Source organism: Suncus etruscus, chromosome 4 (genome assembly GCF_024139225.1).
Source record: "Suncus etruscus isolate mSunEtr1 chromosome 4, mSunEtr1.pri.cur, whole genome shotgun sequence".
Lineage (NCBI taxonomy): Eukaryota > Metazoa > Chordata > Mammalia > Eulipotyphla > Soricidae > Suncus > Suncus etruscus.
This window is the reverse complement of record NC_064851.1, coordinates 5,543,286-5,559,969: the sequence shown is the minus strand read 5'-3', so window position 1 is coordinate 5,559,969 and position 16,684 is coordinate 5,543,286. Positions and strand designations below refer to the sequence as shown.

At 56.7% G+C, this 16,684-nt stretch overlaps 1 protein-coding gene across 1 annotated transcript; it reads right to left on the bottom strand.

Moving 5' to 3' along the window:
- Positions 1-1,316: 1,316 nt before the first annotated feature.
- SH3BP1 (SH3 domain binding protein 1) lies at positions 1,317-15,224 on the bottom strand. Its single transcript, XM_049772466.1, has 17 exons — positions 15,126-15,224; positions 14,809-14,913; positions 13,490-13,566; positions 13,286-13,397; positions 13,070-13,146; positions 11,926-12,058; positions 11,136-11,204; positions 10,943-11,033; positions 10,545-10,687; positions 9,742-9,853; positions 7,988-8,069; positions 7,829-7,909; positions 6,370-6,486; positions 5,255-5,352; positions 4,922-5,039; positions 3,543-3,637; positions 1,317-1,937 (listed from the first exon to the last, which is right to left on the bottom strand). The coding sequence occupies exons 1-17, from the start codon at positions 15,222-15,224 to the stop codon at positions 1,507-1,509; spliced, it is 2,040 nt and encodes a 679-aa protein (XP_049628423.1). The 3' UTR covers positions 1,317-1,506.
- Between the last annotated feature and the right edge of the window lie 1,460 nt (positions 15,225-16,684).

Sequence of the window (16,684 nt, the reverse complement as noted above, 5' to 3'; positions counted from 1 at the left end):
GCTCAGAAACCAAATAGCAGGGTGGAAGGAGGACAATGCTGGGAATGACTCTGATTCATTGTCACTATGTACCTTAAATATTACTGTGAAAGATTTGTAATTCACTTTGGTCACAATAAAAATTTAAGAAAAAAAAAAAAAAAGAAACCACATGGGATGCTGGGATTAAACCTGGGTCAGCTGTGTGCAAGGCCAGCTCCTGCCCCACTGTACTATTACTCCAGCCCCTCTCTGGTCTTTGAAATACAGAACGTCGTTTGTTTTGGGGTCACCCACAGCAGTGCTTAGGAGCTACATCCAGCTCCGTGCTCAGCAGCTAATGGAGGCAGTGCACCAGGGTCAGAGCTGGGAGCTGCGGCTGACACAAAGGCCACCTTCCCTGGGTTCTCTCCATCCTGGGGCTGGCTTCTTCACTAGGAGAGTAACTTGGTTTTCTAGATGAAGATGCTGAAGAAAAAAAGCTAAGTCCAGGACAAGCCCCCAAATTCCATCCCAGAGTGCAGGACCCATCATGGTCACATATACCTACCAAGCCCTGCTCAGACCATCCTGAGCCCAATTTCTTGCCTCACGGACAAGAGTAGTAGTCTTGGAAGGCCCAGAATGGTCTTAGCTGAGTTCTTTTTTTTTTTTTTTTTTGGTTTTTGGGTCACAACCGATGACGCTCAGGGGTTACTCCTGGCTATGCACTCAGAAGTCGCTCCTGGCTTGGGGGACCATATGGGACGCCGGGGGATCGAACCGCGGTCCATCCTAGGCTAGCGCAGGCAAGGCAGGCATCTTACCTTTAGCGCCACCGCCCGGCCCCTTAGCTGAGTTCTTGTCAGGCTGATCCGATGGACCCAAACAGAAAGCATGTGGTCCCAAGCGAGGTGTGAAGCTACTGCTGTTTCTTCAGGGGGAGAAGACAAAGGCCTCCCTCTCCCCAGTTATAAAAATGTAGATAAGGGGCCAGAGTGGTGGTGCAAGCTGTAAGGCGTCTGCCTTGCATGTGCTAGACTAAGAAGGACCGAGGTTTGATCCCCCAGTGTCCCATACGGTCCCCCCAAGCCAGGAGCGAGTTCTGAGTTCATAGCCAGGAGTAACCCCTGAGTGTCACCGAGTGTGGCCCAAAAAACAAACAAACAAAAACCCCCAAAATTGTAGATATGCACTCCAGTTTTGCTCAAAATAATTTATTTACCAGCCTTACAAAAAATATATTGGCAAGAGAAAAGAATCAAAGCCCTAGAAGGACTTTTAGGCACGTGGCAAAATCTCCTTCAATCTGGGGGCGCCCCTGGAACCCTGCCAGGGGGGGGGAATCAGCTCAGGGAACCCTGAGACTGGGCTGGAAGAGGGAAGGCATCAAATGGGGCCCTGTTCTGGGTCCTCTTTGCTGTGGGGACCCACCCAGCAGACACCAAAGGCACTTGGAAGGCAAAGGCTGGGGTCCCCCACCTTGGGGTTGATGTATGGGGAGAAGAGGGGGTGATGTGGAGAGGGGTGCTGGGACAAGCCGGCAGTTCAGTCGGTCTCAGAGGCAAGATTCCTGGGTCTGGGTTGACGGGGATTGGCCAGGGGTGTGGGGGCTAAGGCTCCAGACTCAGGGATCCTTCCTTCCTCCGGGCCACCCCCGGGGTCCCCCTGCTCAGGCCCACTCACAGACAATGGGCTGGGGGAGGCCGGACCTGGGGAGGTTGGGCCTGGGGAGGTTGGGCCAGGAGAGGCCTGTGAGCGTCGACTCTGGCGCCTGGCAGGCTGGGGAGGTATGGGGGGCAATGGAGGGGGCACAGTGGGGGCACGAATGTTGCTGCCAACCAGCCGGCGGGGCAGGGCCCGGGGGGTCTGAGGGCTGCCAGAGCCAGGGGGGAGGGTAGGTGCTGGCGGGAAGGAGCGGGGGCCGGAGGTCTGGGGGGCCGGTGGCAGGATAGGCCGGGCAGGTGCAGGGCGCTTGGCTGTAGGGGAAGGAAATGGAAGTCAGGGCACCCAAGAATGGGCTCTGTGTGCAACGGGGAGGCAGAAAGGCACCTCCTACCTAGGTGTTCCCATCCCATACATGGGTCTGGCTCACTTCCTCTAGGAAGCCCACTCAGCATTAAAACAGCTTCTCTAGGCAGCACTAAGGTCTAGACCGTCTCTGTCTTCTTACCCTCTAGGCCTCAGTGTCCCCCTCAGTAAGATGGGGTGAAAGTCTTCACCCCTCGGTGGATGAGAGGGCCCAGCAATACCTGACACCACCTCCACAAATGCCTGGTTCCCAGCGAGTCACTGGGGTGCCGGGAAAGGGCTAGGGCATCCATTTCCCCCCCCCTCCCTTTTCTCTTCTTTGAAGGCAGGTTTTGAGCCACACCTGGGCTGACTCCTTGCTCTGTGCTCAGAAACTATTCCTGGAAAGCTCAGGGGTATTGTGGGATGGCAGAGATCGAACCCAGGTCGAGGGGCTGGGCCAGAGCAATAGCAAAGCGGTAAGGCTTTTGCCTTTCACGCGGCCAACACAGGATGGACCCTGGTTCAAATCCCAGTATCCCATATGGTCCCCCGAGTCTGCCAGGAGCAACCTCTGAGTGCAGAGCTAGAAATATCTTCTGAGTGCAGCCAGGTGTGACCCAAAACCAAAAAAAGAACCCCCCAAAAAACCCCAAAAACTGAACCCGGGTCGACCATGTGCAAGGCAAATGCCCTCCCTACTGTGATATGGCTCAGGCTGCCTCCTCTCTCCTCCTCTTCCTCCTTTTTCTCTTACCCTATTTATTCTCCCTCCACCTTCTCTCCTCTCCCCCTGCTCCTCATTCTTCTTCCTCTTTCCCTTTTTCCCTCTTCATCCTTCCTTCCTTCCCTCCTTCCTTCCTTCCTTCCTTCCCTCCTTCCTTCCTCCCTTCCTCCCTCTTTTCTTCCTCCCTTTCTCCCCTCCATCCCTCCCTCCCTCTCTCTTACTTCCTCCCTCCCTCTCTCTCTCCCTTCTTTCCTTCCTTCCTTCCTTCCTTCCTTCCTTCCTTCCTTCCTTCCTTCCTTCCTTCCTTCCTTCCTTCCTTCCTTCCTTCCTTCCTTCCTTCCTTCCTTCCTTCCTTCCTTCCTTCCGCCATACCCACAGGTTCTGGGGATCGAACCACAGTCCATCCTAGGTAAAAGCATGCAAAGCAAATGCCCTACCACCTGCACCACTGATCCAGCCCCTGGGGATACTCCCAGCTCTGTTCTCAGACAGGGCACGGGCAAACACAGCGCAGGCTCGACCGTCAAGCTTTCCCACCACCAGAATAGTGGCCAGAACTTTGCAAGGACAGGACAGACCAAAGCTTTGTGGCTGGACCTCCTTCTGCTGTCCTCCCTGGGGGTCCTCAGACCCTCTTCCACCTTCTCTCTGCTCAATGCTCTGTGAGCACAAGCTGTGTGCACGATGGTGACTCCAGCCAAGCCAGGTCCGAGCAGGGCTGTATCATGCCACTCCCCTGTCTACCCTGGCTGCCTGAAATTGCGGAGCCACCTGGGACCACCCAGCCCCTCCCTATCCCTGTCTCCCCACTGCACGTCTGTCCCCCCTGCCCCTCTCCAACACTCACTCCTCTTAGTCTGATCTTCCACCACGGGGGCCACTTCTGGGGTGCTCCTGTTCACCTTGGGGGAGGCCGGCCTGGGTGGAGGCTCAGCCTCCATCCTGCAATGGGAGGAAAAGGTCAGAGAGGGGCCTCCCAGAAACGGGGGAAGAGGGGTCCGGCCAACAGGCTGTCCAGGTGCTCTTGGAGTCTGTCCCTTTCTCCCTGGGCTGGGCCTGAGATGTATCCCCAGAATCACCCCCCAGGAAGATGACCCTGACAGTGCCCAGGACTTGGATCCGTGAATCTCCAGCTCTGGGGCCCTGAAGGGGCCTCAGGGCTCAACCTCAGTCACATGACTGGACTATTCCAGGGGTGTTCCTTTCGGCTCCTCCAGGCCTCTACCCAGTGTTTCCTCATTCAGGGTCCTGTGTGACTTCGTAGCTAACACCACTACCCCACAGGACCCCCCCAAACCTGTCTGATGCCTTATTATAGTCTCTTGGTCATACTCTTTTGGGGGTGAGGGGGACAGAAAGTACCAGAAATCAAGCCCAGGAGCCTCATACCTACAAAGTAATATGAGGTTCGGCTGCTGAGCCATCTCTAGCCCCTCAAGAATGGAACCTTCACTTTAGGGGAGAATTTGGGTCACACCTGGAAGTGCTCAGGGGCTACTCCTGGTTCTATGCTCAGGGCTCATTCCTGGTGGTATTTGGCAGAATATAAAGCGCTGGGGATTAAACTGGATCCACATTAAGCCAGGTAAGTGTGGTGATCTCTCCAATCCTTATTTTTACTTTCGTTTTTGTTTTTTGCCACACTCAACAGTACCCAGGAGTTACTACTGACTTTGTGCCCAGGAATCACTTCTGGTAGACTTGGGGGCCATATGGGATGCCAGAGATGGAACTCAGGTCAGCCATGTGCAAGGCAAATGCTCTTCCTACTGTATTATCGCTTTGATCCCTCCACGTTTTTCTGGAGGGGACACACCTGCCAGTGCTGGGGCTGGAACCTGGGTCTCCTGTGCATATATGCTGTCCTTTAAATCATATCCTTGGCCCCTGCAGGTGTCCTTGGGTATAACCTGCTCGGAGGAAATGGCCAGCCAAGTCACATGTGAGCCCCCACTAAGGTTAATGCACAGGTGAGAGGAGGTTTGTGCAATTTCCAGAAGGATCTACCCCTGCCTCTGTCCCCTACAGCAGCCTCAATGGCCAGGGTTAGAAATAGCACCCCCTGCTGGGCCAGGCACCTACTACAGACACAGATTCCATATCCAGGCTCCCCTGTTGCTGGCACCGCCCCCACCCCCACCCCAGTGCGAAGCTTGGTGGTTAGACTCCAGGCCAGCATGTGGGGTGGGTGGGACCTGGGGGCTCCCCAGAACCACGGGTCCTCACCTTTCCTTGGCTGGGCCTGATACATCAGTAGCCGGAAGCTCCCCTGAGGTGGGCTGGAAGCTGACTTTGTCCTGGGGGCCCAGGTCTGAGAAGAGGCCGGAGACATTGAAGGCAACATCTGCAGATTGAGGGGAGGGGGCAGTGACTCACACCTAGGTCCACACCCACCCCAAATGCCCCACACTCTGGGGATACCCCCCCCAGCCATCCTAGTGGGAGGCCCCCATTTAAGAGAAAACATCTCCAGATGTTGGGGCTGCTTGGCTGAACCCAGTGGGCCCTGCTGGGCAGAGGCAGGGAACAATGGGAGGGAGAGCGAGGGGGAAGGGTCACCTCCTGGGAAGAGGGTGTCTGCGTTCTGAATCAGCGCCTCCACCACACCCACCACCTGGATGGATGACACAGAAGCCGCATCCAGCTGGGCCTGGTCCCTGAGACAGAGGGGCAGGAAATGCGAGATCTCAGAGAGCAGTCTCCAGGGTCCCGCCCCCCTCACAATACAGGGGGGGGGGGGGTCACAGGGGAACCCACAGTAGGCCTGCAAGCTCAGGGCCTTTCTGCAGGGTCACACCTCTGATGCCTCTCTCTACCCAGCAAGATAAGAGTGACTCTGGGGCCTCTCCTGGTTCTGTGCTTACAGCAGCAAATGAAAGAATTTCTCCCCAAAGGCCAGAGGGAGATGGTTCAGTGGCATGAGGTCAGGCTTTGTATGGTGGACGCCCGAGTTCCAGCATGATATCGCTTCATGGTCTTCCAAGAACCACCAGTGGTGAGCCCTGAGCTGGGAACAGCACTGCTGGTGGTGGTCTCCAACCCCCTTCCCCAATTTCTCCCAGGGGTTGGAGAGATAGCATAGTGGTAGGGTGCTTTGCCTTGCCTGCTGCTGACCTGAGACAGACCTGGGTTTGATCTCTGGCATCCCATATGTACCCCAAGCCTGCCAGGAGTGATTTCTGAGCGTAGAGCCAGGAGTAACCCCTGAGTGTCACCGGGTGTGGCCCAAGAAACAATAAACAAAAGCCAAAACCAAACTTTCTCCCATAGCATAGCCCTTTATAGTTTATAAAACATTTCTCCGTGATCTTATCACATTCCCAAAATAAAAACTTTCAAGGTGTCTAACATTTCTAGCAGGAACAGGAGCTGGTGGCAGAGAAAGACTCTGAGCCTGGAAGGTGAATGAGGCAGTCCAAAAATCACATTTCCGGGCACCGAGAGGAGATCCCCCAGAATGCCTCACTCCCAGCCCTTAACCAGAATACGTCATTCTCAAACCCTTGCTCAGCATGCCCCACTCCCAAGCCTCCATACCAAACATAACGTACTCCTCAATCCCTTGCCCAGAATGCCCCTCCAAAGCCCTAAGAGCAGCATTTCCCAAAGGCAGAGAAACAGCACCAACAGTAGGTGGAAGTGGGAACCACCTTCACCCAACCATAGCCCCTCACCCTTCTTTCTCAGGGGGCCACAGCAGGTTGGGACCAAGGACAATGGCAATGTTGCTGGGTGTCATCTTGTTCGCCTCCTGTTCCTCAGCCAGCCTCGCCAGGAACTTCAGCAGGTACCTGAGGGGGGAGAGAAAAGGTGGGCCCAGGTCATGCACAACTTCTTGAATCACTCCTTCCTGGCATGGCATGGTCGAGAATTGCCCAGTGGGGGCTTCCAGGAAATGTCAAGAGACCACACATGGAAACCTCGAGAATTTTCTCAGGGGACTGAGAATATGGTCCCAGGACATCAGACTGCTCCCCAGCACTACATGCATACCTGAGGACTCCCAAGTGGTCCCAAACTCCCCTCAAAATGAATCATTTTGGGGTTGAAGTGGTAGTACAGTGGGTGGGGCATTTGCCTTAAATGTGACCGACTGTGGCTTGATCCCCGGCATCCCATATGGTCCTCTGAGTTTGCCAGGAGTAATTCCTGAGTGCAGAGTCAGGTGTAACCCCTGAGCCCTGCTGGGTGTGGCCAAAAAGAAAATGAATCCTTTTATAGCAGTGCCAATTGCATGTCAGACACCCCAGGAACCCCAGAGGCAGAGCTGGGATTTGTACTCTGCACTGTGGTTGTTATATGGTTCTACATTTCAAGTCATTTAGTTTTATTTGTTTTTGCCCTGTGATGCTAAGGGGTTATGCTTGGGTCTGTGCTTAGGACTCACTCCTGGTGGACTCCAGGGACCCTATGGGATGCCAGGGATCAAACCTTGGTTGGCTGTGCCCTCCCTCCAGTGTTATCTTTCTGGCCTACAATCCAAGTGATGACAGGAGTTAGGCATTTCCCTTGCATGTAGCTGACCTCGGTAGGCAGTCCTGGCATCACACAGCGTTCTCCTGAGCACTGCTGGAAAAACTAAAGCAAAACAAAAACAACCCCCCCCAAAAAAACCCAAAAACCCCCAAAACGGGGCCAGAGAGATAGCATGGAGGTAAGGCATTTGCCTTTCATGCAGAAGGTCATTGGTTCAAATTCAGGCACCCCATAGGTCCCCCTTGCCTACCAGGAGCTATTTCTGAGCATAGAGCCAGGAGGAACCCCTGAGCACTGCTGGGTGTGACCCAAAAACTGAAAAACAAAACAAAACAAAAAAACCCAAAACGAAAACCAACAATGAAAGTTTTTCTTTTCTGAAAAAAGAACTAGTGTGGGAGCTGAAGCCAAGCTGGGGAGGTGTTGGCCTTGTACTCCCTCAACCAGAGTTAGATCCCTGACATCCCATATGATCCCCTGAGCTTGTCAAGAGTAATTTTGAGTGCAGAGCCAGGAGTAACCCCTAAGTGCTGCTGGGAGTGCCCCCACCCAAGAAAAAGATAACTAGTGTACTAGGTCCATTCCCAAAACTTACCAGGAAAAGCTTCAAGCCCAGGGCCCTGAGGGGGTAGATGCTAGGACAGGGTTGGGGCTCACCTGAGATTGTTGAGGTTCTCGGGGGGCAGACGGCTACACACCTCCTTCAAGGCCTCCAGCCGGGGGCCTGGCTCCTTCAGGCTAGAAGCGGGAGAGCTGGTGAGCAAAACCTCTGTGCCTGGCCCTTCCCTGGCCTTCCCCCAAGTCCAGCTGCCTTACCTGGCGGCCCTCATCCAATCATCATAGAGGTCAAAGGTCATCAGGGGCTCTGGCAATTCCCTCAGGTAGGATTTGAGGGCACCTAAAGGGATGCCATAGGGGTCAGAGGTGAAGCCTTCCCCACCACAACCCCAACCTCTTCCCAGTACTCCGCTCTCACCAGGAAGGGACCCCCAGCCCCTCTTCAAGCTCTCTCTCCACTTATTTGTTTTTTGGGGAGAAAAAGGGACCTCAGTAGTCCTCTGAACACCCCCAGGAATGATCCCTGAGCTTAAGTAAGTACAAGGTATCACTGAAAACCAAAAAGAAAAGAAGAAAAAAAAAAATCCCTAGGTTGAGAAAATAAAATGATAAAAGAAATTAAGGCGGGGGCCGGGCGGTGGCGCTAAAGGTAAGGTGCCTGCCTTGCCTGCGCTAGCCTTGGACGGACCGTGGTTCGATCCCCCGGTGTCCCGTATGGTCCCCCAAGCCAGGAGCAACTTCTGAGCACATAGCCAGGAGTAACCCCTGAGCGTTACCGGGTGTGGCCCAAAAACCAAAAACCAAAAAAAAAAAAAAGAAATTAAGGCATTGGGACTTGGGGCCAGAGTGACAGCACAGTGGTAGGGCATTTGCCTTGCATGTGGCCGACCCAGGACAGACCCGGGTTCGAGTCCCAGCATCCCATTTGGTCCCCTGAACCTGCCAGGAATGATTTCTGAGCACAGAGCCAGGAGTAATCACTGAAAGCCACAGGGTGTGACCCAAAAACCAACCCCTCCCCCAAAAAAGGCATTGGGACTGGAGCAATAGCATAGTGGAGAGAGTGGGGAGGGCACTTGCCTTACATGTGGTGACCTGGGTTTAATCCCCGGCATCCCACACGGTCCCTCTCCTCCAGCAACCACCAGGACTGATCCTTGAGTGCAGAGCCAGAAGCAACCACTGAATTTTGTCGAGTGTGTCTCCCCCAAAATTAACGGAGTTGAGGGGACTCACCTGGCATGTGGCCAAACCCAGAGTGATCCCTGGCACCACCAAATGGGCCCCTGAGTGCAAAGGTCACTCCTTTTTTAAAACGGAAACCCAACTACGAACATGTTTGTAATCATGGTGCTTAAATATATTATTATTAAAAAATAAAAGGTCACTCCTGGGCACGGAGCCAGAAACAGTCCCTGAGTATCACGCACATGACCCCAAAAGCAAAAAAAGAATTTTTTTTTGGGTCACACCCGGCAGGGCTCAGGGGTTATACTCCTGGCTCTATGCTCAGAAATCTCCTGGCAGGCTCGGGGGACCATATGGGATGCCGGGATTCGAACCACCATCCTGCATGCAAGGCAAACACACTGCCTCCATGCTATCTCTCTGGCCCCATAAAAAGATTTTTTAAAATAGAGCCTCTCGGAGCCAGAGAAATAGCACAGAGGTAGGGCATTTGCCTTGCATGCAGCCAACCCAGGATGGATGGTGGTTCTAATCCCAACATCCCATATGGTCCCCTGAGCCTGCCAGGATTGATTTCTGAGTGCAGAGCCAGGAGTAACCCCTGAGCGCCCCCGGGTGTGATCCAAAACAACAATAACAATAAAAAAGAGCCTCTGTGACTAGGGCCGATCAGGACACCAATCAGGACACCATCAGCTCCCAAACACTGATTGGTATAGAGCTTGTGGCCCAGCTGTCCAGTGGAGGCCCCCAAAGAAAACAAGAGGACCTGAACTGAAGTCTTGCCAGCAACATCAAGCTGGAAGCTGCCCAGACCCATGTACCTGCCACAGCGTGGGGGTCTGAGCAGAATTCCTGGAGGCCTCCTGGGTCCGAGGCCATGGTCTGTTTGAGGCGTTTTAGCACCGATGCCCCGGCTGCCAGACGGAAGAGGCCCTGTGGGATGGGGAGGGCATTGGGGAAGAGAGGGGGTGTCAGGCTGGGTGTGGGCCAGAGAAGACGGGCACAATGCCAGGGTGCTACCTGCTGGGAGAGTCTGGAATTCTGTATCAGTGGGAGAAGGTGGAGGAGTTTTAGGGAGACTGTCTGGTAAGGGGGGGCAGGGTGTCTGGAGGCTGGACAGAGCCAAATTCTGGTGTCCGGGATAGTCAAGGTTGAGGCTGGCAGGGTCATGCATAGAACTTGACTCTCTTATACTGGGCGCCCTCAGGGATGTGGGGTGGCCCCATGGGCAAGCTTTCCCCCAGGGCCCTCCCGCCAAAGCATGCTGAAATGAGAGCTGGGTGGGTGCAGCCGAGAGGCGGTGCTGGCTTGTTTGTTTTGTTTCTGGAGCCACACCTGGTGGTGCTTAGGGGTTCCTCCTGGCTCTATGCTCAGGAATCACTCCTGGAGGGCTCGGGGGACTCTATGGGATGCCAGGGATTGAACCCGGGTTGGCCGTGTGCAAGGCAAATGCCCTCTGCACGGTGCTATGGTTCCAGCCCTGTGGTGCCCAGGTGTTGGGCTATCGCCAGAGGCAGCGCCGGGAAGACCAAGAAGTATGGGGGTCCAGACTGAGGTTCTGTCCTTTGAGTGCCCCCCCAGTGGCGGGAACAGCCCCAAGGGTAGGAACTGGGGCGCTTGCTACCTCTTCCTTCATGCCGTGGGACAACATCAGGACGCAGGCCTCAATGGGCAACGCAATGTCCCGGCCATGCTCTTGCAGGTGGGCACCCAGCGACACCCCATACACCCTGGAGAAGGGGGTGGCTGTCATCGAGGGGCAGGGGTCTGCAGGGACGAGACACATCAGAGGCCCAGGTCCCTGCCCAGCCCTGGGCACCCAGGCTGGGGTACCAGGACCCCCTCCCCACCCCACCTTCCAGTATACATTCCCACGATGCCCCCCATTCCCTTCACCTGCCTCCATCCTGTGCATCCCAACCAAGCCTGCACCCCCTCTTTCCACCTGGGCTCCACAAGAGCCATCCCTTCTGGGTGCTCCTCCCTGGCTCCAGAAAGGGGCCAGGGTGCGAGGGTCCCCACCGGTTTGGCTGTGATTCTCCTTCAGCTCGGCCAGGGCTGTGTCCAGGGAACTCAGGGACTTCCGGTGGTAATCCGCCTGGATCTCCATAAACTGTGTGCACAGAGAGGGCACCCCACAGAGAGAGTCAGGGGAGCCCAGCCCTCCCTCCCTTCCTTCCTCTCAGGGATCCCAGTGGAGACTGAAGAAACTCACGTGGATGAAGTAGTTGGCGTAGGTGTCCTCCTTGGTGGCGAAGTGATACAAGTCGGCCAAGTACTCATCCTGGGGGCCAGAGTGGGGAGGTTATACCAGTGTGGCTAGTGCCCAGAGGAGAAACAGGCCTGGGAAGGGCCAGAGAGGGTCCCAGACAGCTCTTGCCTCTGAGCCAGCATGAGATCAGCCCACAGGAAACCCTTCTACTGTTGGGGGGGCATTCAGTGGTGCTGCAGGACCATGCAATATTGGGGGTCAAGTTCAGCATGCAAAGATGCTGAGGCCTTTAGGCGTGTCCCTGGCTCTCCTATTAGTCTCCCTAAATTGGACGTTTTTTCTTTTGGTTTTTGGGCCACACCTAAGAGTGCTCAGGGGTTACTCCTGGCTTTGCTGAGGGATCACTCCTGTCAGGCTCGGGGACCTTATGGGATGCTGGAATCAAACATGGGTCACCACATGCAATGCAAATGCCCTCCCTTCTGAACTATCACTCCAGCTCCCAGCCTGCACTCTTTTTTTTTTTTTTTTTTTTTTTTGGTTTTTGGGTCACACCCGGCATTGCTCAGGGGTTACTCCTGGCTGTCTGCTCAGAAATAGCTCCTGGCAGGCACGGGGACCATATGGGACACCGGGATTCGAACCAACAACCTTAGGTCCTGGATCGGCTGCTTGCAAGGCAAACGCCGCTGTGCTATCTCTCCGAGCCCTCTTGGAGCTTTTTAATCTTTGATCAGGGGGTTCCACCGAGCCCTACCCCCCCATACAGATGAGGCCACCAAGCCACCCTCACCTTGCACTGCTCCACCTTCTTCTTTAGCTCCTCTTCCTCCTCCTTCAAGGTCTCCATCTTGTTGGCGGTGCTGGCACCCTGAGCACTACCCAGGCCCTGACCACTGCCCGAGCTCTTGGCTGCCTGGTTGAGTCTGGGAAAGACCCAAAGAGGGTGGTGAAACTCCATGTTGGGTCAGAAGCAAGTGTCCCCCTTCTCTATACCACTCAGGGTTCTGGGTTTTACACAAGCCAGTTGGGGGCTGGAGAGGCAGCACAGTGGTTATGTATGGTGCTGGCCTTTGCTGTGGCTGAGTTCGGCTCCACCCCAGGTACCACAGTCCCCCAAGTCTTCCTAGGTGCAGCCCTGGCAATTGCCAGCTCTGCAGGGAGCACGAAACACCACACCCCAGGGGTCATGAATTGAAGTGCTCACTTCAGTAAGCTAAAGAATGCTAGGGAGGGGCCAGAGAGATAGCATGGAAGTAGGGCGTTTGCCTTGCATGCAGAAGGATGGTGGTTCGAATCCCGGCATTCCATATGGTCCCCCAAGCCTGCCAGGAGTGATTTCTGAGCGTAGAGCCAGGAAGAACCTCTGAGCACTGCCGGGTGTGACCCAAAAACAAAAACAAAAAAAAAAATGGGGGGGGGGGGGCGGAGAGATAGCACAGCAGTAAGGCGTTTGCCTTGCATGCAGAAGGACAGTGGTTCGAATACCGGCATCCCATATGATCCCCCCAAGCCTGCCAGGAGCGATTTCTGAGTGTAGAGCTAGGAGGAACCCCTGAGTGCTGCCGGGTGTGGCCCAAAAACCAAAAAAAAAAGAAAAATAATAATAAGGAAAGAAAAAGAATGACAGGGAATGTCCTCTGGGTCCCCTAAATACTGCTTGGGAGGATGCTCACTCTCCACTCCCCCCAAAAACGGATGCAAGAGCTCCAAGGGCCCAAATGTCAGCAGTGTGCACTGTAAAGTGCTCCGGGGTGCCTCCTGCTGATAAACTTGGTGATTGCACCTACCCTGCACCACAGAGATGAGAAATGCTGGGAGTGGCTGGTGTTGCTCCTAAATTTGGAACTTGGGGTGGTCCCGATTGGCATGGACTTGTGCACAGGCCCCTCCCCACCCACAAGCGTGCCTGAGGGCCCAGCAGTGAGTGCTCCCACCTGCTTTTGAGGGCGCTCCAGTCCGACACCAGCTTCTGCAGGCTCTTCTTGTGCTTGAGGATGGCCGGGAGCTCCTCCTGTGGCGAAGGGGAGAGGCCAAGGGTTGGCCGGGCAGGTGGGCACTTGGGGCCAGGGAAGTGCATGCAATTCCCCTGAGCTTGCGTGTGTGTTGCATGTGTGTCGGTGTCGTGTGTCTGCGTGTGCGATGTGCGTCACCTCGCTCAACCTGCTGAGCGGCTGCAGAACGTCCCTCTCGAGCGTCATCTCGAACTCGGCCAGGATGCGGGCCAGCTGGTTCTGGATGGCGCAGCTCATCTCCAAGGCCTTCCTGCGAGCACAGGCGGCAGTGGGCTCCCACAGGCCCAGGGTGAAGGCTCTGCTTCCTCCCCCACCCTGCCCCACACGCCCTGGGGGACTCACCCCATGCTGGAATCGGGGTCCAGCTCCTTGAAGCTCTCAGCCATCGCGGTGGACAGCGCCATGAGAGGAAGTTTTTTCTGCAAAGAGGGGTAGGAATGAGCCTGAGTGTACATGTCCAAAAATCCTAGACACTGACTGGAGTGCTCATGTCCAGAACCCAGGCTCACACCTAAGTGCATATGACCAAGGGCCGGAGCGGTGGCCTTGCCTGCGCTAGCCTAGGATGAACCTGAGTTTGATCCCCCGAGCCAGGAGCGATTTCTGAGCACATAGCCAGGAGTAACGCCAGAGTGTCACCAGGTGTGGCCCAAAAAACAAAAACAAAACCAACCAAACAATCAAAAACGTATGTCCTTAGCCCAGGTGCTGTCCTGAATTCCTTGCAGGCAGTTCCACATGGAGGTCCAAGTTATAGGAGGAAAAAGCAGGGAGTGTCATGCCACAGGTGGTGACAGTGGGGAGGGGGGGTGACGTTTCCCTGTGACTGTGCAAAGGGCCCTTCCCATCTGAGGTTCCTGTCTCCTCCCAAAAGCCGCTGGCTGGGGCAGGGGGTTCCTGCAGGTCATGAAGACGGAATGGCTGATTCAAACAGCCTAGCTCAAACCATACAGGGTTTCCTTCTCCTGCTTCTAGGGTTCTGCCCAGCCCGGGGCCTCTGGCCACTTCCCAGAAATGGGCCTCCTTCCCCGCTCCCAGAGAACCCAGCTGCGGTCGCAAGGCCAGGACTCGACTCTCATTTTTGGCCCCTTACTCCCAGAATGCCCTCGCCCAGTCGTGGGACCGAATTCTCACTTCCTCCTGGGGATAGAAACAACAGTGCTGGCCAGGCTGGGCCTGGAATCCATGTGAAGCAAGTACTGGCGTGTCCTGGTGACACATGAGCCATAATCGCTCCATGAATGCTGGGGGTGGTGTAGTAAATCCTGGGGAGGAACATGCCTAAGCTTCAGCGCCACTTCCGTCAGGGAGTCCTCTAGGATTGTCCCAGTAGAGGTACCTGCTCTGCACTGAGCAGTAATGACTAGTCAGAGAAGTCCAAAGTGATGTCACAGGCCAGGACCAGTCTTAGGAGGTGGGTCACCGAGAGAGGCCTATGGGAGTCTCAGGACACAGCAGTCTTTGTCATTTGTTGTTTGGGGGCCACACCTAGTGATGCATGGATCACTCTTGGCTCCGAGCTCAGGGGACCGTATGGGAATCAAAGCTGAGTTGGCCGTGGACAAGGCAAACGCCCTCTCTGCTGTGCGACGGCTCTAGAAGGCTCAGTCTGGCCAAGACCCCGGCCTCTAGCTGAGCCCCGGCCTGGGGACCCGACTCACCACCCGTTTGTCCATGTCGGCTCCACTCTGGCCCTGCAGACAGCCTTGTAGTCGCTTGTGGACATTGTGTGCTGCCCGTTTAGCTGGCTCCAGCCGCTGCTCCACCTGCAAGGGGATGTGGAGGTCATGGGGTTAGGGGGGCAACCCCCATCCTTTCTCTCTGAGCAGGAGCCACCCGTGTCCATCAACCCTCCTCTTGGGTACCCGTGGCCTAGAGCCTGGGGATGACTCACGGGCCCCCCACTGCCATCCCGGCCCAGCCCTCCTGGGAACCTGTACTAGCAAGTCCCGCCACCCAGGGCCCGCCCGGCACACACCTGCTGCAGGTCCTCTCCCAGGAGGTCGGCTGTCTCCGGGTTGCTGTGGGGGACAGGGGGAGCCTTGGCTGAGCTGTGCGGGGCTAGGAAAGCCCCCATGGCCTCCTGTCCCCGCCCTCAACCATGGCACCTAGACCCCAGTTTCTTCCAGGGGCCTCTGGGTTGGGACCTGCCCTGGGCCGCCTACCAGCCCCTTCCGGTCCCTGCACATTCCTTGGGGCGGCAGGAGCAACCACGCCTCCTTGCACGGTGGGCCGCCCTTGAGGGGGGCTGGGGAGGGGGCCACCCTCTCTTCTCAGGCCCTCCTGGCCCTCTTCCCAGAGCAGAAGTGTGTGCAGTTAGCCCTGGGGTGACAGCGCCCCCCAAACCCTGCTTTGGAGTGGAATGAACAAGGTGGCCTGGGAACCCCTGTGTCCCCCCCAAAGCCAGCCTGAGACGAGAGCCAGAAACCCCACACTGGGACAGAACCCCCAACCCTGGCTTGTTTCAGACAACAGGGAACTGAATGCGGCTTGTTAGGAGGTGAAGGGAAGGAAAGGGGACCCAGACGCTGAGAGCACCCCAAAACTCCCCAGCTTCCGCAAGCAAGCTCCAGCCTTTGGGGGCCTCCTGGCGGGAAGAGAGCAGGGGGGGTGGGGGCCCTGTTTCCATCTGAGTGGTGACAAAAGCAGAAGCAAGAGAGAGAGAAGCAAAGCAGCAGGCGTCTGGGCTGCAGGCGGGGTAGCCCCCTTCCCTCTCCAGGGACCCCGAATCCCCCCTTCTTGCCCCACAGGCCCATTACCCAAGACCACCAGACTAGAGGTGGGGGGTCTCTGTCCCCATTGCTCAGATTGGGGCAACTGAGGCCGGGAAGGACCTTCCTGACCCAGGGGCACCACCCCTGCCCACAAGCACCCCTGCACGCACGCAGCATGCACCCCAAGTTGGGCTCCACTCAAGCTGGGCTCCACTCTGGGGCCGGGATGGACGGGGCGTCCGGGACCAGGCCCGAGTCACCCCGGGGTCGTGTTGGGGGGCCTGCTGGCGGGAGGAAAAGGGGGAACACTCACCGCCCCGAGCTGCCCGTGTGTGCCAGCTGCCGCATGCGGTGCAGCTGCCGCTTCATCATCTTGGGGTACGCGCGCGGGGACCCCCCCCACCCGGCCCAGCCTGCTGCTGCGGGGCGCCCCAGTTGCTCCAGCCCCGACTGCTGCTTCCTGGGCCCCGACTCGCCTCGCCTCCCCGCCCCGGCTCCGCCCCCGGCCCCCTGGGCACTCCCCTCGCCTGGCCTGCGCGCCCTGCTTCCTGGGCCCCCCAGCCAGTCCCCAGGTCTGAGCTGCGGCATCGCGCCCCACCCCGGCCCAGGTTGTGCGCCCCCGGCCCGGCCAGGCCCGCCCTGCACCCCGGGGAGCCCGGGGCCCCGACGCCCAAGCTGGCCCCAGCGACCTCAAGGGGCCCCCCCAGACTCAAAACTGCAGGGAGGGCCCTGGGGCTGGTGCTTTGGGGCCTTGCACTGCCCTGAGACCCCTCACCCCTACCACCACCAGGCCCCGGGTGGCCCCACTGTGCTCCTGGACAGC